A 24,791-nucleotide genomic window follows, 5' to 3' on the forward strand; every position below is an offset into this window, starting at 1 on the left:
AAGGCACCGGCCATGGACTGACGCTGTCTCCACCTTAGACCATATCAAATCTAAAATTAAAAAACAAAAAACAGAAATTCATTTTCTAAGAGGAGGAAGTGTGGAACATTCATATTTCGACCCTTTACTGTACGATAGTGACCCTAAGACGATCCTTCTATTAGGTATACAAATGATCCGAACCCCAAGGGCTACCCAAAACATTTAACTGTACCTTTCCACCACCAACAGAACCGGCGGTACGAGTCCCGGAAAGATCCCGTTTTTATGGGCGGCGTTTTGGAACGTACACTCATTAGAAAGCGCAAGCTGCCTCGTGCGTACCAATACATAAGGGAGCTATGAGTGAATTAACCTTATATTACATTACTGTTACAGACTACTATGATATATGGAAATAGGAAAAAGGGAGAGGGCAGAGGGGAGGGAGGACTCATAGGAATGGGGTGGGGTACAATTGTACTATGTAAAACAAGTATCACATGATAAGAAAAATATTAACTAGCTGCTGCTACATTAGTAAGCGCGAATAATGGAAATGTACTTGTACCGAGTGGTTATAATTAAAGTGTGGGCTGTAACTATCGTATGGCAACGAAACTTCGAAGGCATTCTAACGCATTAATGCGGACTCTATTTACTTTGGAAAAAATATTAGTTCCAGTTGTGACCAAAAGCTGCAAATTTGGCTCTGCGAACACAAGAAAGACGTATAAAAATGTTTCCGTATGTAATAGATTAGGAACGGGACGTGGACATAAAAGGTCAAACAATTGAAAAAAAATGTTAATTTTATTGTTAACCATGGCTTACAAAATTTGTTCAAAAAGAACACCTAAGGCGTCGACGACATGCAATCGTGAAACGATGTGATCGACAATTGCTCGCAGCAGTTCCGGTGGAATCCGAGCAATGTGTTCCTCTATACAGGCCTTTGGATCAGGTAATGACCGAACGTGACCCTTGTAAACGCGTTCTTCTATGAATCCCCAGAGCCAAAATTCACACCGATTCAGACCAGGCCATGCCAACCTCTGCATAAAACACGTTCGTGGAAGGTTGCATTAAACAAATCTTTCATTGGAAAAGCGACTTGAGGTTTTGCCCCACCTTGCATGAAATGAATGGTGTCCACACAGTTGCACTCTTCCAAAGCAGGAATTACTTGCTGTCCAAGAAGGTGTCTATAACTTGCAGACATCAAGGTACACCTGACAGGCTGTCTGGGTGAATTCTCCTCAAAGAAGAACGGGCGAGAATAAAGGTGCTTGTGAATCCACACCACACAGTCACATGCGGCGAGTGCAATGGCTCGTCGTGCACAACACTTGGTTTAACAGTACCCCAAATTCGCTAGCTCTGTGTACTCACTGCATTGTGTAGTGTAGAATGTGTCTCGTTAGACCACCAAATATTACCCGACCACATTTCATCAATTTTGATCCCTGCCAGAAACCAAAGAGCAAGTTCAGAAGGTTGCTGCGGATCATGAGGTTTCAGTTGATGCACCGTCTGGATCTTGTTGTGGGAGGGGGGGGGGGGACCCAACAGCGAAGTCATCGGTGCCATTGGATTAGAGAAGCAGGGAGAAGGAAGTCGGCCGTATCCTTTAAAAGGAACCATTCTGGCATTTGCGTGAAGCGGTTTAGGGAAGTCACGGAAAACCAAATCAGGATGGCCGGACGTGGCTTTGAACCGTCGTCCTCCCCAAAGCGAATCCAGTGTGCTAACTACTGCACCATCTCGCTCTGTCCTGGATCTTGTGCGTGTACCACAAACCTTTCCGTACTGTTGACCATGGGGTGTACAATTCTCATAAAACTGCACGAGCACCAGCACTATCCCGGGCACGTCAGTTACAGCAATCACTGGGATGCCTTCCCTTCCAGGCGCCACATCAAGCTCACCCCTGTTTTAGAATTTCATTATAATCTTCTTTAAAGTATTTAATGTCATCAGCCCTCTTCTCAGACTTTTCAGTCGGCGGTATTCTCTCAGCGCAGCACTATAATTGCATCCGTCCACAAAAACACTTTCACTAACAGCGCACGGGCTCTCTTCTCAATAAGCATACTGTTCAGTCATGTTATGGCTTGTCAAATGATAGCGTGGGTGTCATACCGCTCTGAGCCTGGCGACCACAAGTGGAATTAATGTTTTTTTGGTTTTTTTGTTTTTTTTTCACCCTAAATTGGTACCGCATTAACGCATTTAGCATATCTACCAAGTTTCTCTGTCACACGATAATTATAGCCCACACTGGACCTCCGTGGGTAGCAGCACTTAAATTATAACCACACAGTATTTGATGATTAAAGATTAAGTCAGGATTCTGGGGTTGGTATTTGCTGATAACTAGAATTTCAGGTAATGTTAATTTTCTGACTTCATCTGCTGTGTGGAGAACACCCGCCGGGTTAGCCGAGAGCACTAATGCGCTGCATCCTGGACTCGGGTAGGCTCGCCGGCCCTGAATAGAAACCGCCCAGCGGATTAACGACGAGGACCGGTGTGTGGGCCAGCCTGGATGTGGTTTTTAGGCGATTTTCCACACCCCACTATGTGAATACAGGGCTGGTCCCCATGTTCCACCTCACTTACACGACTTGCAGACATTTGACAATGTTCGCACTATTTCCTGGCTTACACTAGATGCAGACAGCTGGGGTACACTAACTCCATCCCAGGCAGTACAGGATGGCGACAGGAAGGGCATCTTGCCACCCTCCGACACTAACATCGCCAAATCCATAGTAACGAAGCGGGGCAAAGGTCCCAAGAAAATCATGAAATGATGATTTTCTCAATGGAGATCATCACATTTAATTCAGAACAGTATAGAAGTGCGATTCATTACTACGACGCTACTTCTCAACAGACTCTACTTACCAGTCACGTAAACCACACAGCGGTTTGTGTTGTGGTGTTAACACCAGTGTATGCACGTGGCAGTACTGGCATAATCCGACATCTGCTAGTCTTCAAACGATGGTGCGAGATGACAAAGAATGTTGGAAGGAGTCCATTACTTGCACAGACGTGATGGGGTTACGACATGTTTGGTGCACAATATGGTGAACCTCCATTGTAGTGGTGAGACGTGGTCGACTCCTTTCAAACTGCCAGCTGCAGATAACGGAGTCCCAGAGGAGAACAAGGCATCTCCGAATCCTTCACAGGGATCACTTAACACTTGACGCTGTTCACGGCTCTTCCGCACCCTACCAGGCTTGTTAACAACACCGAACGGGGACAACACTAGTGCAGAATGAAATTTTCGCTCTGCAACGGAGTGTGCGCTGATTTGAAACTTCCTGGTAGATGAAAACTATGTGGCGGATCCAGACTCGGCCTCGGGACCTCTGCCTTTTGTAGGGAAGTGCTCTATCGGCTGAGCTACCCAAGCACGACTCACGACCCGTCCTCACAGCTTTGATCCTGCCAGTACCTCGTCTCCTACGTTCCAAACTTCACAGATGCTCTCCTGAGAACCTTGTAGAATCAGCACTCCTGGAAGAAAGGATTTGCAGTAGAGCACTTGCCCGCAAATAGCAAAGGTCCCGGGTCCGACTCTCGGTCCGTCATACGGTTTTAATTTGCCAGGAAGTTTCACTAATGCATTCTGATGACTATTATACATATCATAAAGAGTTTTCGAAACTTAAATCACTTACATATCGACTGATGGTGTGTTCGTGTACGTAGTTACATTCACATCCGACCACCTCTTCTTCGTATTTATTTTCTTTCTTTTTTTTCACGCAGTGTATATCCAGAGAGTAATAGCTATTTCCGAAATCTCTGTCTTACTGTTACATAATCAATCTGAAGCTTTCTGTTGTCTCCAGGTCTTTTCCATCTATAAAGCCTTCTTTCATGATTCTTAAATCAAGTGTTAGCAATGATTAAATCATGCTCTGTGCAAAATTCTGCCAGGTGGCTTCCTCTTTCGTTTCTTTCGCCCAGTCCACATTCATCTATTATTTTACCTTCTCTTCCCTTCCCTACTACCGAATTCCAGTCCCACATCGCAATTAAATTTTCCTCTCTCCTTACTAACTGAACAGTTTCTTTTAACTGATTAGAAAGTTTTTCAATCTCTTCATCTGCGAAGCTAGTTGGCATATAAACTTATACTAATGGTGTAGATGTGGACTTTTGTCTATCATGGCTACGATAATGCGTTCACTATCCTATTCATAGTAGCTTACCCGCGTTCTTTATTTTCTTGTTCACTGTCGCGCGGAGTGACCGTGCGGTTAGAGGCGCCATGTCACGGATTGCGCGGACGCTCCCGCTGGAGGTTCAAGTCCTCCCTCTGGGATCGGTGTGTGTGTTGTTCTTAACATAAGTTAGTTTAAGCAGTGTGTAAGTCTAGTGACCGATGACCTCAGCAGTTTGGTCCCTTAGGAATTCACACACGCATCTTGTTCATCATTGAACCTACGCCTGCATTACCATTACTTGACTTTGTGTTTATAAGTCTATATTCGCCTGACCAGAAGTCCTGTTTCCCCTGTCACCGAACTTCACTAATTCCCACTGTATCTACCTTCAGCCTATTCATTTCCCTTGTCAAATTTTCTAATCTACCTGCCCGATTAAGGGATTTAACATTCCATGCTCCGATTGTTTCTCCTGATGACTACATCCTTCTGAGTAGTCAAAAGGTTCAAATAGCTCTAAGCACTATGGGACTTAACATCTGAGGTCATCAGTACCCTAGACTTAGAACTACTTAAACCTAACTAACCTAAGGACATCACACACATCCATGCCCAAGGCAGGATTCGAACTTGCGACCGTAGCAGCCGCGTGGTTCCAGACTGAAACCCCTAGAACCGCTCGGCCAATTGAGTAGTCCCCGCCTAGGAATCCGAATGCGGGACTATTTCTCATCCGGAACATTATACTCAGGAGGACGCCGTCATCATTTAATCATCATTAGAGCTACAGATCCTCGGAAAAAATCACTGTTGTAATTTGCCCTCGCTTTCAGTCGTTCGCAGTACCAGTACTGCATGGCCGTTTTGGTTGATGTTACAAGGCCAGAACAGTCAATCAAGCAGACTGTCAGTCCTGCAGCTATTGAAAAGGCTGCTTGCCCTCTTCAGGAACCACACGTCTGGCCTCTCAACAGACACCCCCCGTTGTGGTAGCACCGTCGATATCGCTGAGGCACGCAAGCCACCCGACCCACAGCAAGGGGATTGGGGGAGGGGGGGGGGGGGAGAAGTGGAGTTGGTGGAAAAAAAGTAGGTACACATTGGTAATGGCGACTCGATTAAATGCCAGTAAATACACTATCTGACAAATTTCCTACACATACTCACTATCGGTGAGCATGACAGATAGAACACACACAGAGTGCAATAGCGTTATTCGTGTTTAGCGTTTTTACGAGGCATAATAGGGTATATAAGGCGCTTGAACAGCGTCGGATGTAGGCTGATCGCTATGAAGGCCACAGAGAAGACACATACTTGAGTGATACAGAGTCATGAGCACCTAACGGTGTTAGAAAGGGACTTCATTGTGGTTCTCAGTTTGCCCAGCTGGATGAATCGTGCAGTATCAACATTTGTGTGGCGCTCAGAGTTGTACTGCACGGGATGAGGGCAGACATACTGGTCGTCAAGGTGCTGGTCGATGATATCTGACCACCGCAAGGAAGGATCACCGTATGTGCGCCAAACACTGCGTAGCCCCTCCTGCCTTTCCGAGACAACAAGTGGACTGTCTGCAACACTATGTGTCACCCTGGACCATAGATCCGAGTCCAGCAGCTGAAAGAATAAGAAATTACCTTCCCACTCTTAGGCTGCCATTAACACAACACTGCAAGCGATTGTGAATAACTGATGAACGGTGTCGAGTTCAGCGATGAATCGAGGTTCTGCACCGCCCTGGTTGTCTGTCGCCAGCGAGTACGGTGGCAAACTAGGCTGAGGACCCATTCTCCCAATGTTATGGGAAGGGACAGCGGTGTTACTCGTGGCGTAATCATGTGGAGAGCCGTTCGATATGACTTCAGGTCGTGGCTGGTAGCGATTGGTAACTGTGACGGCACAACAGTATGTCATGGACATACTGCGATCTCAGGTTTTACCGATACCACCCATATGTCAATATGGTGGTACCATTTTTCGACTGGACAGTGCTTGTACATACACGACACGTTTTACTTTGAACAGTGTGCATGATATTGAGGTATTCCGGCGGCCAGCAAGATGCCAATGTCTGTCCGGGTGTGAGGCTTACTTGGTCACCTAACCGAGCGAGATGGCGAAGTGGGTAGGACACTGGACTCGCATTCGGGAGGACGACGCTTCAAACCCATATCAGGGCATCCTGGTTTAGGTTTTACGTGATTTCGCTAAAGCACTTCAGGCAAATGTTAGGATGCTTCCTTTGGAAGGGCACAACCGGCTTCCTTCCCCATGCTTCCCTAATTCGATTAGACCGATGACCTCGCTGTTTGGTCTCCTCCCCCAAAATCAACCAATCAACCATCCGGACGCCTCCTCCGTCCCAGTGCTTCATCGAGGATATCGAGGATCAGTTACAGCAGTTGTGGATCAGTTTGTCTCAGGAGAGAGTACAACGGCTTTATGACGGACTTCCCAACAGAGTCAGTGCATATATCCAGGTCAGAGAGGGTTCGACGTTGTACTGATAAGTGAGCTCAGACTGCCAAATTCGTCGTAATGTGGTTCGATATTGCAATCACTTTAATAACGTCACATACCTTTTCAACCCGTGAAGTTTCATTTCGTCACGTCCTCTCCTTTTGGGAGACTGACTTTTTTTTTTTTTTGCCAGTACAAACATCTGTAGACCTCAGTGGGAGAAATTTGAGAAAGGGAAAACGAATCACCAAATTCAGCTGCGGTGGCAGAGGCGCTGTCGACTGCTGTTGATGGTATAAGTGAATATAAGGACCACTAGTCAATTCAAAAGCGAACAACCAAAATATCCGGTGAAACTGTACCATCCATCTGCATGGAGTACTAATTGTGATATAATTAAGTGAATCGATCAGTATACTAACGGTTGTTCGAACTCATTTCCACATGATGGAACAACATTGCGCAGAACTGTTAATTAAAATCTGAGAGAAAGAGTATCAGTACAAAGGCGGACCACCCGCTACGAATATTGGTTCAGACGACTTATCTAGTTCGTACCTCCAAATATACTCTCGTTCCTGTCATTTGTAATTGAACCTCTGCAAGAACATACGCAAGCGCGTAGTAGCAACGCATTTACAATTCATGCGAATGCCTGAGACAGAGTTCAAACCCGCTGCTTCCGATACACAAATGCAACACTATGACGACACAATGAGGACTGTTACGCATTAGTTGTGTGACGTTTGTAAATTGTATGCAGTACCGTTACATTTACAGTGATGGCCAAGGAGTACCTAGAATTGAGAAACGACTAAATTTGCTACAATTAAGCAAGACTCCAAGTCCCGATGGCATCTCTATCAGATTCTATGAAGAACCTACGGCTGAGTTGCCGCCTATTTTAATAATAACGTGTCGTAGATCCTCTAAACATAAAACCGTGCCCATTAGTTGGAAAGAGGCAGAGATCACCCCTGTCTTCAAGAAGACTAACAGAAGTGATTTACAAAACTAATGTCCAGTCTCAATAACATCTATCTCTTGTCGAATCCAAAAACATTGGTCATGCGAAAAAGTACTTGCGTTTTTCTCACATGGCGTCCTGAAAGCAGTGGATCAAAGAAATCAGGCGAATGCATTATTTCTTGACTTCGAAAATCGTCAGTCTTTAATAACAAAAGTACAATCCTACAGGGTATCAAATAAAATCTGTGACTGGATTGAGGATTTCTTGGTACGGAGTGCGCAGCATGTTACCTCAGATGGACAGTCATCGACTTCTTAATGTACAGGCACACAGCATTAATAGTACCCTCAGATATTTTACTGATGCTCCAGTCGTCTATGATGTTGGCCTATTTGAAAAAAGCTGCACAAATATTCAATATGATCTTGATAAGATTCCGATTTGGTGCAACAATTTGCACCTCGTTTTACATGTAGAGAAATGCAAAATTGTGCACTTCAGAAAAAGAAAAAAAACTTAGTATCTTGTAACTTCATTATCAATGATTCTCATTTAGAATCAGTCAGCTCACGTAAGGGGGTTGAACAATTTGTGCGGGACGTAGAATGGAATGGTCACGCACGCTCAATCATAGGTAAGGCAGGTGGCAGACTTCGGTTCATTGGTAGGACACTAGGAAAATACAGTCAGTCTGCAAACGAAAACGGTTACGTCACTCACTTGTACGTCCATCTTACATTTTTGTTCAAGTGGGTGGGACCAATGTGATATAGGACTTAACATGGGATATTGAGTATATAGACAGAAGGGGCCACGAATGGTCAGAGGTTTGTTTCACTCACGGGATCGCGGCACGCAAATGTTGAAAAACTTGAATTGAATGATGCTTGAAGACAGACGGCAATTATCCCTCCAAAGCCAATTTACAATTTTTAAGAACGAGTATTAAGTGAAGAATCTAGAGGTACCCTTCAACTCAATAAGTATCACTCTCGCAGCGACCATAAAGGAAATAATAGATTAATTTCAACATTCTCAGAGGCACTTACGCATGCATTCTTCCGTCGCTCCATCCGCGATTGGTACAGAAAGGGATCTTAATATGTGGGAAGTACCATGCCCAGTACTCTGTTCAGTGTATTTCACCGTGGTTTGCTGAGTATGTGTGCAGTTGCAGATGTAGATGGAAATGATGGAGCGACCTGCTAGCTGATAGTCGGTATGGTCTGGAACAGAAACGTTTTGCTTATCTATGGTGTCTGGTTTGGAAGCTTGAAGGTGCAAGTAGCCCATCTCCTGCAGAACCGTGGTGAGGATGTTGGTCCAGTAGATAAACGCTTTGTGTGCGTAGCGGCGTTCCACGAACAGAGTCGGCCAGAAACTACCGATCGCGCCTTTGATCATGGGCATCAGGCCTTCAGCGGGGCACATGTTTACATGTAATGCCAGTACGCTGTAACACACACATAAGCAAATATGTTATTGTTCCAATCAGTCACTTACATTAGCTGACAAAAGTGGGTCTGAAGTTCCCTTTTACACTGTCTGGTCAAAATTATCCGGACATCCCTATGACTAGATGTCGAGAGGGCCATTCATGTCAGTATGGAAGAAGACGGGGAGTATTGTGTTGCCAATATGGAACAGGAACGTCAGAATGGTTCGGTCAGGAGAGCTCAGACACTTCAAATGTGGACTAGACATTGGGTGTAACATGAGTAACAGGGACATTTCAACCCTTTTAAAGCTTCCCAGGCTGACTGCTGTTATTATGAATGTGAAGTGGAAACGCGAAGGAACCAGCAAGTACTAGACCAAGACCAGGCTGACCTCAGCTCCTGACGTACAGGGACCACCGAGAATTCCAGGGAGTAGTTGTAAAAATCGCATGAAACCAGCAGAAGGAATCACTTGTCAGTGCGAAAGTGCTACCAGCAGTCTATCTACCACATTTATTGTGAGTAGGGAGTTAAAAATAATGGGGTACAATGGTCGTACGCCACATCAGGAGGGTTGGTGGGTTGATTTGGGTGAAGAGACAAACAGGGAGGTCATTTGTCTCAGCCGCGCGGGATTAGCAGAGCGGTCTGAGGCGTTGCAGTCATGGACTGTGCGGCTGGTCCCGGCGGAGGTTCGAGTCCTCCCTCGGGCACGGGTGTGTGTGTTCGTCCTTAGGATAATTTAGGTTAAGTGGTGTGTAAGCTTAGGGACTGATGATCTTAGCAGTTAAGTCCCACAAGATTTCACACACATTTGAACATTTGTCTCGTCGTATTACGGAAGGGTGGGGAAGGAAGTCGGCCGTACTCTATCAAAGTAACCATCCCGGCATTTGCCTGAAGCGATTTTGGGAAATCTCAGAAAACCTAAATAAGGATGGCCGGACGCGGGATTGAACCGTCGTCCTCCCGAATGGGAGTCGAGAGTGCTAACCACTGCACCACATCGCTCGGTCATTCTCATGAGTCACGCATTTCTGCAGTCAATGCTAAGCGACGCTCAAGATGGTGTAAAGAGCGGCGCCACTGGATAGTGGATGACTGGGAACGAGTGATTTGGAGTGATGAATCATGATATACCCTGTGGCAATCCAATAGAAGGACGGTTTGATAAATGCCTGCGCAGCGTTACCTGCTATCGTGTGTAGTGCCAGCAATGAAGTGAGATGGTGTAATGATATGGATGATGGGTGTCTTTTTCATGGGTTGGATATGATCCCCTTATTGCGCTAAGAAAACGCTGAACGCTTGATATGAACACTTTCACAGCATTGTGTACTGCGTACAGTAGAGACTCTGTTCGGATGTGATGAATGCTTGTATCAGCATGTCATTGCTCCCGGTCATAAAGCAGCGTTTATAAAGCAGTGTTGTGCGGACAATAACATTGGTGAAATGGGATGGCCTGTCCAGAGTCCAGACCTGTACCCAATGAAATACCTTTGGGATGAGTTAGAACGTCAATTTTCATCCGGATTCCGGCGTCCAACATCACTACCTTCTCTGTTTTTGTCTGTTGAGGAAGAATGGGCTGCCACTCTTCCATAGACATTCTTACACCTCATTCAAAGTGTTCCCGCAAAATTTCAAGACTTCATAAAGGCGAAGGGTCAACACACGTAATATGAATGTCCACTAAAAGGCGCATGAATACTTTTGATCATGTCTCTTTGTAAGTCCACCTTTTCAGAGATCGTTCAGGACCTTGGCTGTTCAGTACAAAATGTCAAATCAAACACCTTTCAGCCGTCTATTTTCCGAACTGTTATTTTATTGGGTTACCAGTTCTGGCGATATATTACACCACCTTCAGACCCCTGAGCGACGTGTAGGAACATTCCAACCTCGGTTCTGGTCGAAATAGGAACCAGCATTCAAAGACTGGTATCTGTAGATTTTAGGTACAGCGATCACTTCAAACAGCATCCGCCGACTCAGATGATGTCTGAAGTGATTGCTGTATCAAAAATCTACAGATACCAGTCTTTGAATGCTGGCCCCTATTTTGGCAGGGAATGAGGTTGGAATCTTTCTAGACATAGGTGAGGGGGCCTGAAGGTAGCGTAATATAGCCCGAACTGGTAGCCCAGTAAAATAACAGTAAGGAAATTAGACGGCTGAAGGGTGTTTGATTTGACGTTCTGTTTTGATCACATAGAGCATACCTGCTTTGACATTCTTCACAATTTTCTTAAACATCGGGTACAGTTATCAACATCGGGTACAGTTATCAAATACTGCCATCACAAACGTTAAAACTAATAATTACACAGGACACTTTTAGGACTAAAGCTAATGATAACAGTAATAATAACCTTGAAAGGAGTATACTGGGGCACACTTGTATGTGGCAACAGAATAAGATAAGAATATTAACAAACTAAAATGAAACTAGTGTACTATAAACGATGAATGTCTCTGATAGGCTCGACAATGGGGATCGCTGACTGTGCGCGACCGCAGAGGCAAAGATACTGTTAGTGTTGGAGTAAGAGGGCGCTCGGTGCACAGATGTAGGCGGCTGTCTGTGAGGGAAAGACGATGGAGGAGACAGTTTCTGTAGAGTGCTGTGTGAAGCCACCAAGAGTTAGATAAATGTAGGTCTGTCAATATTGTTGAACATGGTAGCAGAAGTCTTCAGGAAAATAAGGTGAAGGTTTAAACAATTATGATTTCTGTTTTTGCCAGCGCGTAAGTATAAATGAGTTGGCTGATAATCTGTAATTGTTGAGTAACCCCAGAATGAACGTAAACGATTTTGATAGAGACGCTAGTTAAATATTTCATTTTGTAATGTTTTAACATTTGGTGAAAGAGTTATGTGTAATTTGATGATTTGAATTAATGTTGGATTAATGAAGTTAGATAATATTTGCTGTTTAAATCTCATTGTTTGTGAATCAGTTGAGAGCAACGTAACTTCAATTGTCAGATGTTTTTGAAAAGACAAACTTAACCCGCAACATAATTTTGCTAGAAACGTGTTAGTAATTCATCATAATCAGTACCGCCTTCCTGTCCAGGTCATATTTTTAAAGAAGTTGGATGTTCTTAAATGTTCTCGTTTATCAGTCAAATGAATTTCATGTGCATTTAAAGTATTATTGTCAGTACTGCACACTGCTGAGCCTGTAGCTAGAATATTTATATTTTTTTTATGAGAGACCAGAATACATCCTGTTACTCCGGCGCTGCTTAAGAGGTAAGACAATTTAACTTATTCGCTGTGTGCACAGGGACTCAACTTATCATGTTTTAACAGGGCCAGTACCTAAGGGGCTGAATATATTTTGCAGTGACTGTAGTTCTTTATTGGTATTGGGAGTTGCATTGCCCAGTCGATTCGTGTAAAGTTTTGCTAACAATAAAAGAGAGTCAGCACACCTCTTGCACTTACAATCCGCAACACGACAATTCGAGGTCTGTATCCATTCCACAAATCAGATAATTCAACATAATAGTATTTTTTTATATTTTTAAGGAACGTTGCAACCTCACGGGACAAAATATCGTACCCAGGCGATCAAGTCACTCACCACTGCTGTCGTAAGCCGTGGCAGTGAAGAGGTGTCTATGCACCAGTCACTAATCAGTTCAAGATGATGGGTCGACATGGACGTATGACAGAAAGGAGCTATCATCTTTGGTTGTTTGCAAGACCACAGCGTGAACTAAGTTGTTCGATTTCTTGGTAGATCAACGCTGGCTGTCCACCGTCTTCATGACTCGTTCAGGACGCCCTTCGATGTCTACAGAGGACGCTCATGTCGGGAACGTCAACGAAATTGTGCGTGCAAATCGAAGACTGGCTGTCCGAGAGATTGCAGGAGAATGTAGCATTTCAGTTGGATCATGTCATGAAATCCCGACACAGCATCTTGGGATGAGTCGCGTTGAAACCAAATTTCTTCCACGGCTCATGAGTCACGACCAGAATGAACTTCGCTCGCAATCTACTACACACACACAAAAAAAGAAATCACTATGCTGCCTCATCCTCCGTACTCCCCAGGCCTGGCCCCTGCGGACTTTCTTTTATTTCCAAAGTTGAAAACCACGTTGAAAGCATGAAGATTTGCAACGGTAGACGAGATAAAAGAAAATTCGCAGATGGCGCGTCGCACATCCAGGAGGAGGCGTGTGAAGAGTGCTTCCAGAAGTGGAAAGCGTGTTGGGAACGGTGCAGCAATTGTGGAGGAGAGTTATTTCGAAGGAGACCATGCACAACAAGTAAAAGGTAAGCGCAGAAAAATTTTGTGGACAAAGTTCCTGACTTTTTTTGAACAGACATCGTACAACTGAACTGAGTTTTTTGAAACTGAGAAGAATTTGTGGGTTATGGAGATACACAGTCAATCTTAAGTCTGGGTTCATATTCACTGCCTGACAAAAACAGCGTACACATCCACACCACCGGCGGCTATGTGAATAATAAGAATTGCTATTCCCTTAGACAGAACGGCCACCAGGATGTATAAATTCTGAAACTTCCTGGCAGATGAAAACTGTGCGTCGGACCGAGACTCGAACTAGCGACATTTGCCTTTCGCGGGCAAGTGCTCTACCAACTGAGCTACCCAAGCACGACTCACGCTCCGTCCTCACAACTTTAATTGCACCAGTACCTCGTCTCCTACCTTCCAAACTTCACAGGAGCTCTCCTCCGAACCTTGCACAACTAGCACCCCTGGAAGAAAGGATATTGCAGAGACATGGCTGAGCCACAGCCTGGGGGATGTTTCTTTTCATTCTGTATTAGCTGTGGCGGCCGGAGTGGCCGAGCGGTTCTAGGAGTTTCAGTCTAGAACCGCGCTACCGCTACTGTCGCAGGTTCGAATCCTGCCTCGGGCATGGCTGTATGTGATGTCCTTAGATTAGTTAGGTTTAAGTAGTTCTGAGTTATAGGGGACTGTTACCTCAGCAGTTAAGTCCCATAGTGCTCAGAGCCATTTGAACCATTTTGTATAAATTGTGTTCGTGGTCATTGTTGTTACCACGCCTAGTGTGGTATATAAGAGGCATGAACAGCGTCGGATGTTGGTTGACCACTGTGAAGGACACATACTTGTGTGAGACAGCGTTATCAGCACCTAACATTGTTTGAGAGGGGCCTCACAGTGGGTATCCATTTGGACAGTTGGTCGAATCGCCCAATGTCCGGATTTTTGTGGCGTTTGGATGTTACACTAGCCCAGTGTTGGACTGCGTGGGATCGTGCGGGATGGCATGCTCGTTGTCAAGGTTCCCGAACATGGGGGAGGGGTGTGGGGGGAGGATTGCTGTATTGTGCATCAACGACATCATGAGCCATCCACGTCTGGACCTGCCATTTGAGAACGAGTTTTCGGGTTTTGACTCCCTGCAACCTTCTATGTCGACTTACAGAACAGGGTAACGCACAGGTTAGCACACTGGACTCGCATTCAGGAGGACAACGGTTCAAACCCGCGTCCAGTCAACCAGATTTAGATTTCCCGAGATTTCCCTAAGGCGCTTAAAACAAATGCCGGAATGGTTTCTTCGAAAGCACAGGGCCGCTTTCCTTTTCTATCCTTCCATAATCCGAGAATGTGCTCCTTCTCTGATGACCTCATTGTCGACCCTGAACTTGTGCTGTGTCAACTTGCACCTCCAGTCGGAAGTTAGCAGCAGATGGATTGGGGAATTACTGCCAACAACACAAACGGATGCCGTGACTGGGAAGCTTGGACTGCTGACGAATGGCTCTGCATTGTATCTAGTGACAGCTCACGTTTCTACAGTGCCCTGGATGACCACTGTCGGCGAGTATGGCGGCGACCTGGTGAGAGGTCCCATTCTTCCAGTGTTTTGGAGAGTCAAGGGGTAGCCCCATGGTATGGAGCCGCTTTGGGTACGATTTCAGGTCACGGTAGGTAGTGACTGAGGGAAATGGTACGTCACTGACATGTGTTCTCATGTGTTAACTCTCTTGCGAAAATATTATGGCACCATTTTTAAACAGGAAAGTGCTGATACACAAATGACGCTTGTCGTTACGAACCGTCTGCGTGATGTTGAGCTACTCTTGCGCCCAGTAAGGTCCCCACATATGTCCGCAATAAAACACACAGATCTGACGTCAACCTTGTCCCAACGTCAATATCTAGGTTATTAAGGACCAGTTTCCAAAGTAGTGAGCCAACTTGCCTCAGGAGAGCGTGCGATGGCTTTATAACACCTTTTCCAAATGAATCAGTGAGTGCATCCAGGACAGAGTGTGTGCAACGCCATAGTAATTTGTGGGCTCGTACTGCCAAGTTCCTTGTCAATTTGACTTGATATTGTAGTCACTGAAATAACATCACATACTGTCTCAACCCTTGAAGTTTAATTCCGTTTCCTTCTTCCCTTCTGAGTGATTTTTTTTTTGTTAGGCAATGCATATACAACACTACAGTAGAATTCGTTGCCACATTTTAATGGCTCTATAGTAATCATCATTGAATGATTTCATTTCGCTATAGCATATCTGAAAAACTTGTGGACTCTCTTCCACGCCACATTGAAGTCTTCACCAAAATTAGAGATGGTGTTACATAGTATTAGCGTGATACCTCCCAGATGTCTCTGATTTCTTGTGTGGTGTGATTAATTTCATCTTCTATGTGTGAGCAATGCGTCATGACAGTTTGGACATACGGTTTCCTTACATTCTCTAAAAACAATAGAATAGAGCTGCACTGTTGCGTATCTGTGATAGTACTTACGAGGTCGGAAAGTACTGCGCCAAAACGGTTCCTATGATGGCTCCCCAGTTTCCACCCAGGATGTAGAACTTGTTGTGGCCGAGTCTCTCCATCAGCCTCTTCATGATGGCGGCCATCTGTACGGTACCGAGACCTGGCTTTGCCGCGCCCTGTGAGAAGCCGAACCCAGGCAGAGAGGGGGCCACCACTTCGAAGGCGAAGCCCTCCCCCTTCCTGGGGGTGGTCAGCAGGGATAGGAACGAATAGAGCTCCCTCACGGAGCCAGGCCATCCGTGCATCAGCAGCAGCGGGACCACCACTGTGCCCTGCGGGACCTCGGCCGGCTTGACGTGGATGAAGTGCAGCTCCAGACCGTTCACCGTCGTCTTGAACTGCGGGAACTGGTTCAGGAACTTCTCGCGCTCCCTCCAGTCGTACTTGGTCCGCCAGAACTCCACCACCTCCTGCATGTAGTTGGAGTTGAAGCCATACTCGAATCCGACACCCTCCAATGGTGGCGTCAACTTTGGCGTGGTTTTTAGTTTTTCGTGCAAGTCTTCAATCACCTACATGAAAAGAGCAATGTGATTAAAATAATGAAGAAATTCGCAAGCTGCTTCCTCACAGTACTATTACACTGAGTATGTGAACAATTCACGGATACTTTTTTGCAGCTGACAAATATTGCAGAAAACAGTAAATCAAAAATAGATTAATCAAAATATCCTTTAATTTCATTGGAATATTACGAAATAAGAGCAAATTCCTCAAAATGGCTAAAATCGTGTGTCTCTGACAAGGAACAACTCCGAGCGAGGTGGCGCAGTGGCTAACACACTCGTCTCGCATTCGGTAGGACGACCGTCCAAACCCACGTCCGGCCATCCTGATTTAGGTTTTCCGTGATTTCCCTAAAGCGCTCCAGGCAAATGCTGGGATGGTCCCTTTGAAAGGGCACGGTCGACTTCCTTCCCCGCCCTTCCATAATCCGATGAGACCGATGACCTCGCTGTCTGGTCTCCTTCCCCAAACAACCCAACCCAACAAGGAACAAACACTGTCAATATTACACACTTCTGTATTAAGTTATCTGTCGTCATCCAACTGGGAATTAATTACATACAGTGTCCTATCAGTTTCCCTCTTAGGGACTTACTTTTCCGTATGTGGATTAATAACTTTCCATCAATGACATTACCGGATTCCAATTTTATTTTGCTTACAGATGATACACACGTGGCAACAAACAGCAAAGCGATAGCAGTTTCACAAAGACCAGTTAATGAAAGTTTCGTGGGCGTTAGTAGATGCTTGCTAATCGCCTCTTTGTCATTAGAGTTTGACAACGCACACTATACACATTTCAGAAACTGTAAGTGGTTTCTTTCTGGCATATGTCTAAAAGATGATGACAAGCAGATTAAAGAGGCTAACTGTCTTAGATTCTTAGGAATGCAACTAGATAATATATTTAGTTAGGAGGAGCATACAAAGAAATATTTCAGAGCCTAAACAAAGGTCTGTTTAATTTAGATGTTTGTAAGCAGGTTATAGTATTCCTGCCTGCCCAACCGCAGTATCGACAGTCGCTTCTCTCGAGAGTGTGGAGCTTAATTGCTTTAGTGCGCGGTATGTGAACCTAGGTAGTGATGGTTCAAATGGCTCTGAGCACTATGGGACTTAGCTTCTAAGGTCATCAGTCCCCTAGAACTTAGAACTACTTAAGCCTAACTAACCTAAGGACATCACACACATCCATGCCCGAGGCAGGATTCGAACCTGCGACCGTAGCGGCCGCGCGGTTCCAGACTGTAGCGCCTTTAACCGCTTGGCCACCACGGCCGGCCCTTGGTAGTGAGTTTCACGTGTTGTGCTGGAGACGTTTCCTGCAGAAATGCAATTGCTGTAATTGACAATAACGGTTAAAGCTTTCATCACAAAAGGTGTGTGTCTTACATCAGTTCCAATATCAGTGAGTTATTATTAAAGCGAAAATTCTGCATCCATGTTTTGATAATCAAAGTAACAATGAACCATGTCACGATGGCTACAGATGTAACAAACGTGGACTTGATCTCAGTTCTGTGATTATGCGAGTTGAGAGAGAGTCGCAAGCTATATAACTAAAACTCACAAGTGGAGGAACTTCATTCGCATGTTGTGTTACAAGCGCAACAACCAGTCGTAAGGTAGAATGGTTACTATTGCACACATTAAAATCATAGGTAGCATCGTTAGGATGAACTACGTTAATTGTGAGAAATTCGCTAACTATTGCAAGCAGAGCAAACTACCTGAACGGTGATTTTTAGTGCTAGTACTCGAACAGAGCGACTAAACAGCTTGATAATACAGCATGATAATAGGTTTCATTGTACTCCAAACAGACAAGTGGCTGAAGTACCAACTATAACTTACATCTACTGTGCTCAATCTATCTGTGAACAGTGCAGCCAACATTCTCGCGTTTTACTGGTACGACATACTTGGAAATGTTACAATATATTTATGGTCCTTCCAAAATCTGTAGTTAATTAATGAAAAATTACAGGATTAATCTTATTTGGTGGTTGGAGCATAAAGAGAATAATCGTATAGTTACGTGTGATCTAGGCACACAATCATTAACTGATTTCTGGTCGTACGAAAGGAAGTCCCTTGAAGTCTGAAATTTGATTTTTTTCTTTTTCTCTTTTGGCTTTCCTGTGGAAATGAATAACTCTCGGGCAAATACTCTCTGGAAACTGATGTTGCTGCTGTTATTGAAAGCTTCTAAAAAGGCGCGTCTCATTTACTGGACGGCAAGCTAATTACAGGCGGACTTCGCGTCCAATCATTCGACCTAACGCGTCTGCATTGTAAACTGCAATTGTGAAACTTTTATCTAGTGAATGACAAAGATTGGGAAAGGGATGATAATGTGGTAAGTTACGTTAATGCTGATTTCTTTAAAAGGTGTATTGAAAAATTTCGAAAAGTCACTTTACAAAAGTATTCTTAATTTAATCAAGAATTGCAAAGAAATAATAGACTCTGAAAATACTTTGAAGTTGTTTGTTCATCAGTATCACGTTCATTGAATGATTACAAATAATATATATTCATCGTAGATTACACAAGGTTGCATTAAATGAGTTAATATGAATTGTCGCAAATGTTACATAATTAAAAAGAGGGGGAAAGTTCTGCTATGGATACTGAATTGTTATAATGATGGGCAGGCAGCAGCTCGGGCGCAATTAAAGCAAAGAAAATTAATTATTAACTTATTATGAAGTCCTCATCAAATCAATCAAAAATCTATGGTTCAAATAGCTCTGAGCACTATGGGACTTAACTTCTGAGGTCATCAGTCCCCTAGAACTTAGAACTACTTAAACCTAACTAACCTAAGGACACCACATACATCCGTGCCCGAGGCAGGATTCGAACCTTCGACCGTAGCGGTCGTGCGGTTCCCTAAGTTCTATGGGACTGATGACCTCAGTCTGGAACCGAGCGACCGCTACAGTCGCAGGCCCGAATCCTGCCCCTGGCATGGATGCGCGCGATGTCCTCAGGTTAGGCTCGAGTCGCGCCCCGGGCACGGATGTGTGTGATGCCCTCAGGTTAGTTAGGCTTAAGTAGCTCTAAGCTCCATGGGACTAAGCTCCATGGGACTGATGCCCTCAGATGCTAACTCCCGTAGTGCTCAGAGCCATTCGAATAAATATGAATTTTATCATAAGTTCTATCGGACTGATGACCTCAGATGTTAAGTCCCATAGTGCTCAGAACCATTTGAATAAATATGAATTTTATCATTCTTGGCATGTCACTCTCTCGGCTGTGGTTCACTTCACAATAACACGATGCCAATTGAGAGTGTCTGCGAGCAGCATCCACGAGATGCGGCCGACGCAGAGATATTACTGCAGACCAGCAATGTCACAGAAGACATTGCGCGTTGTCTGAGAAGCAAAATAAGGCCGACTGCCCTATGTGAATCCAAGATACAACGGAAGCTGGTACTGAACACCTCTTTGAAACTTTGTGTTCGTTCTTCGCCACATGTTCAACCTTCAATGTAGTACTTTTCCGTCTCAAAGCTCTTTGCGTAGACCTTGGGTGTAGAAGTCCGCTTTTTCGCTGTTTGGCAAAAATTTCGCCTCATATTAATTACGTAACTTTTACCTTTAGAAGTGAAAAAACTTCATCACTACCCCTTTGAACTGGGAGACTGACTGGGAAAGCGTTTGTGTCAACTGCTATTCCTTTTCCACCATGCTCTTTTTCAGTTTGCAGTGGTTGCACAACATCAATAAAACATGGCTATGTCTTGCTATACATTCTGTTACAGCGATAGGCACTGATGCAGCTGCAGGGTGATGGTTAATGAACTATATGAAAAGAAACGTAAAGGAGTTACAAACTACTGCGTGGGCACAATTTATTCAACATGTAAACGTCACTACTGATATTCGGATTTAGGTTATGACAATGATGTGGCGCAGACGAATAGCGAAATTCTGCATGATCCGCTGAAGTGTTGGAACACTCATGCTCTCGATGACCTCCTGAATTTTGAGCTCAACAATGGGGTTGGGGTTATTGCTCTACACTTTTTGTTTGATATAACCCCATGTGTTCAGATCCGGAGAACATGGCGGCCAATCGAGGTCCATACCAGTGGCCTCTGGGTACCCCAGAACCAGAATGCGGTCCTCAAAGTGCTCCTCCAGGACATAAAACACTCTCCTGCTTCGATGGGGTCGAGCTCCGTCTTGCATGAACCACATGTTGTCGAATCCTGGATCACTTTGGATAGTGGGGATGAAATCATCTTCCGAAACCTTCACTTGTCATACGGTAGTCACCATGCCATCAATGAATAGCGCACCGAATATTCAGTGACTGGACATTGCACACCACAGAGACACCCGTTGAAGGCGAAGAGACTTTAAGTAGTGCCCAGTCCCTCAAACGCGCCATTCTGTTTATTGACGAACCCATCCAAATGAATGTGAGCTTGTCGCTAAACCAAACCATACTACACTACTGGCCATTAAAGTTGCTACACCACGAAGAAATGCATATGATAAACGGGTATTCATTGAACAAATATATTATACTACAACTGACATGTGATTACAATTTCACGCAATTTGGGTGCGTAGATCCTGAGAAATCAGTACCCAAAACAACCACCTCTGGCCGTAATAACGGCCTTGATACGTCTGGGCATTGAGTCAGATGGATGGCGTGTACAGTTACAGCTGCCCATGCAGCTTCAACACGATACCACAGTTCATCAAGAGTAGTGACTGGCGTATTGTGACGAGTCAGTTGCCCAGCCACCATTGACAAGACGTTTTCAATTGGTGAGAGATTTGGAGAATGTGCTGGCCAGGGCAGCAGTCGAACATTTTCTGCATCCAGAAAGGCCCGTACGGGACCTGCAACATGCGGTCGTGCATTATCCTGCTGAAATGTAGTGTTTCGCAAGGATCGAATGAAGGGTACAGCCACGGGTCGCAACACATCTGAAATTTCACGTCCACTGTTCAAAGTGCCGTCAATGGGAACAAGAGATGACCGAGACGTGTAACTAATGGCACCTCGTATCATCACGCCGGGTGATACGCCAATATGGCGATGACGAATACACGCTTCCAATGTGCGTTCACCGCGATGTCGCCAGACACGGATGCGACCATCATGATGCTGTAAACAGAACCTGGATTAATCCGAAAAAATGACATTCGTGCACCCAGGTTCGTCATTGAGTACACCATCGCAGGCGCTCCTGTCTGTGATGCAGCGTCAAGGGTAAACGCAGCCATGCTCTCCGAGCTGATAGTCCATGCTGGTGCAAACGTCGTCGAACTGTTCGTGCAAATGGTTGTTGTCTTCCAAATGTGCCCATCTGTTGACCCAGGGATAGAGACGTGACTGGGCGATCCGTTACAGCCATGCGGATAAGATGCCTGTCATCTCGACTGTTAGTGATACGAGGCCGTTGTGATCCAGCACGGCGTTCCGTATTACCCTCCTGAACCCACCGATTCCATATTCTGCTAACAGTCATTGGGTTTCGACCAACGCGAGCAGCAGTGTCGCGATACTTTAAACCGCAATCGCGATAGGCTACAATCCGACCTCTCACACGGGGCGTCACAACAATGTTTCACAGGCAACGCCGGACAACTGCTGTTTCTGTATGAGAAATCGGTTGGAAACTTTGCTCATGTCAGCACGTTGTAGGTGTCGGCACCGGCGCTAACCTTGCGTGAATGCTCTGAAAAGCTAATCATTTGCATATCACAGTATCTTCTTCCTGTCGGTTAAATTTCGCGTCTGTAGCACGTCATCTTCGTGGTGTAACAATTTTAATGGCCAGTAGTGTAATTCCCATTAAGCTCCGCGATTAACCGTGCAGTTTGAACGTCCTAACGCGAACCGTTCAGAAGTTATAATAATTTTATTTGATGTACTTCAGTAATTGTCACCCTGCACTTACGCTGTCTGGGACGGCGATGGTGAATGGCCGGACGGACTCGTCCACCTGCTTGGGTTCTCCGGGCCCCCACCACGCGTCCTCCAGCCGGCGCGGGTTGAACGGCTCCTCTTCTGCAGGCGTCAGCCTCTTCCAGACCAACACCGCCAGGACGGCGGCCAACACCAACAACAGGAACATCTCCGAAGACCACGAGAGCAGCAGCCGTTGTGTATACGTCTAGTGCCCAGCTGCAACGAGTAAGAAGGGCATCCAGAGGTAAGAGTCAGGTGTTATATCTACAACTACAGCTACAGTCATACTCTGCAAGCTGCTTTTTACGCTTTACCATTTCTTGGCAGTTATAAGAGTCGAGGGACATGAAAGGGAAGCAGCGGTTGGGAAGGGAGTGAGACAGGGTTGTAGCCTCTCCCCGATTTTATTCCATCTGTATATTGAGTAAGCAGTAAAGGAAACAAATGGAAAATTCGGAGTAGGTATTAAAATCCATGGAGAAAAAATAAAAACTTTGACATTGTAATTCTGTCAGAGACAGCAAAGGACTTGGAAGAGCAGTTGAATGGAATGGACAGTGTCTTGAAAGGAGGATATAAGATGAACATCAACAAAAGTACAACTAGGATAATGGAATGTAGTAGAATTAAGTCGGGTGATGCTGAGGGAATTAGATTAGGAAATGAGACACTTAAAATAGTAAAGGAGTTTTGCTACTTGGGGAGCAAAATAACTGATGATCGTCGAAGTAGAGAGGATATAAAATGTAGACTGGCAATGGCAAGGAAAGCGTTTCTGAAGAAGAGAAATTTGTTAACATCGAGTATACATTTAAGTGTCAGGAATCGTCTCTGAAAGTATTTGTATTGAGTGTAGCCATGTATGGAAGTGAAACATGGACGATAAATAGTTTGGACAAGAAGAGAATAGAAGCTTTCGAAATGTGGTGCTACAGAAGAATGCTGAAGATTAGATGGGTAGATCACATAACTAATGATGAAGTATTGAATAGAATTGGGGAGAAGAGGAGTTTGTGGCACAACTTGACAAGAAGAAGGGACCGGTTGGTAGAACATGTTCTGAGGCATCAAGGGACCACAAATTTAGCATTGGAGGGCAGTGTGGACGGTAAAAATCATAGAGGGAGACCAAGAGATGAATACACTAAGCAGATTCAGAAGGACGTAGGTAGCAGTAAGTACTGGGAGATGAAGAAGCTTGCGCAGGATAGAGTAGCATGGAGAGCTGCATCAAACCAGTCTCAGGACTGAAGACCACAACAACAACAGCAACACCATTTTCTTTCTTTCTTTCTTTCTTTCTTTCTTCTCGAGTGTTACGGCACAGATAGTATGATCTAGAGTTTAGAAAAAAGTTTATTAAAACGCACTGACACTGCCTTAGGAAAAAATCGAATCATGTCAGAGACGGTGGTGGAAGCAGGAAGCAAGCAATTATGTCGCAGTTTGGTTAGGTCGAGGACACTGTTTGCCGAGTAAAGAATAAGCATTCAGCAGAAACAGGACGGAAAACCCAAAGAAAATTGTCGACTTTGGGGTCCAAGGACAAGGGCCACAGTTGCCCAGCAGTTACCATGCTGCAGGGTATTTGTCTTGCTTAGGGTGAAGTTAAGAACTCCACCCGAAAAGACCGATGGACCATGCAGGACGACTTGTGCACCCACATAGTTCTTCGCATTAATAGCATAAGTAATTAATCTGGTAGGAAGGCGTCAGTCTTCGTGCAGCCGAGCGAGCAACAGCATTGGACCGCTCACACACAAGATGTAATAGGAGAAGAAGGACACATTTGGTCATTACGAACCGAACTTCGCATGATAATCGCATGATAGTTCCCTTTAAATACTCCATCCCTGCAGCTCTTGTTGTGAGTTGATCATTGGGATCGAAAGCAAAAGCATTCAGAGTAACAGCACTCGATTTCATGATTGCGATACTTTGGTGAATCTACGTTCTAGATGCCCCAGCACAGTCTATGAACTAGCCGAATATGTACTCAAGATGAAGGCCTTTACCAGATGAATTCCATGCTGCCCGCCGCCTAATATCTGCTGATGGAGAAACTGACTGCCTTCCGACAACATCACATCTCAGAGTGCTGCCAGTACCGGACTTCAACGTGGATGATGATGATGATGTTGTTTTGTGGGGCGCTCAATATCGTGGTGATCAGCGCCCGTACAAATTCCTAATTTTTTCAGTTCCAGTCTTGCCACTTCCCAAATGATGACGAGATGAGGACAACACAAACATCCAACCCCAGGCGCAGAAAATCCGCTACCCGGCCGGGAATCGAACGCAGGACCCCGCAATCTAGAGGCTGCAACACTAGCCACTACACCAAGAGCTGCGTACACTTCAACGTGGAAGACACTAACAGGGCCTCTTGGGGCCCACGTTCCTTTTCAGCACTCAGGCGTCTTCGGGTGCTGAAACTTACCAGGATGGGGAGGATATCAACCGACCATATGACTAG

At 45.0% G+C, this 24,791-nt stretch overlaps 1 protein-coding gene across 1 annotated transcript in view; it reads right to left on the reverse strand.

Moving 5' to 3' along the window:
* LOC126355333 (juvenile hormone epoxide hydrolase 1-like) overlaps positions 1-22,481 on the reverse strand; it is a 61,459-nt gene extending 38,978 nt beyond the window's left edge. The window contains exons 1-3 of the mRNA XM_050005627.1: positions 22,305-22,481; positions 15,827-16,371; positions 8,852-9,052 (exon numbers count right to left, since the gene is read on the reverse strand). Coding sequence (XP_049861584.1) covers positions 8,852-9,052; positions 15,827-16,371; positions 22,305-22,481 — 923 coding nt within the window. The remainder of the gene's footprint in view (positions 1-8,851; positions 9,053-15,826; positions 16,372-22,304) is intronic.
* Positions 22,482-24,791: the final 2,310 nt, after the last annotated feature.

This window comes from Schistocerca gregaria, chromosome 3, assembly GCF_023897955.1.
Source record: "Schistocerca gregaria isolate iqSchGreg1 chromosome 3, iqSchGreg1.2, whole genome shotgun sequence".
In the NCBI taxonomy this organism is placed as follows: Eukaryota; Metazoa; Arthropoda; class Insecta; order Orthoptera; family Acrididae; genus Schistocerca; species Schistocerca gregaria.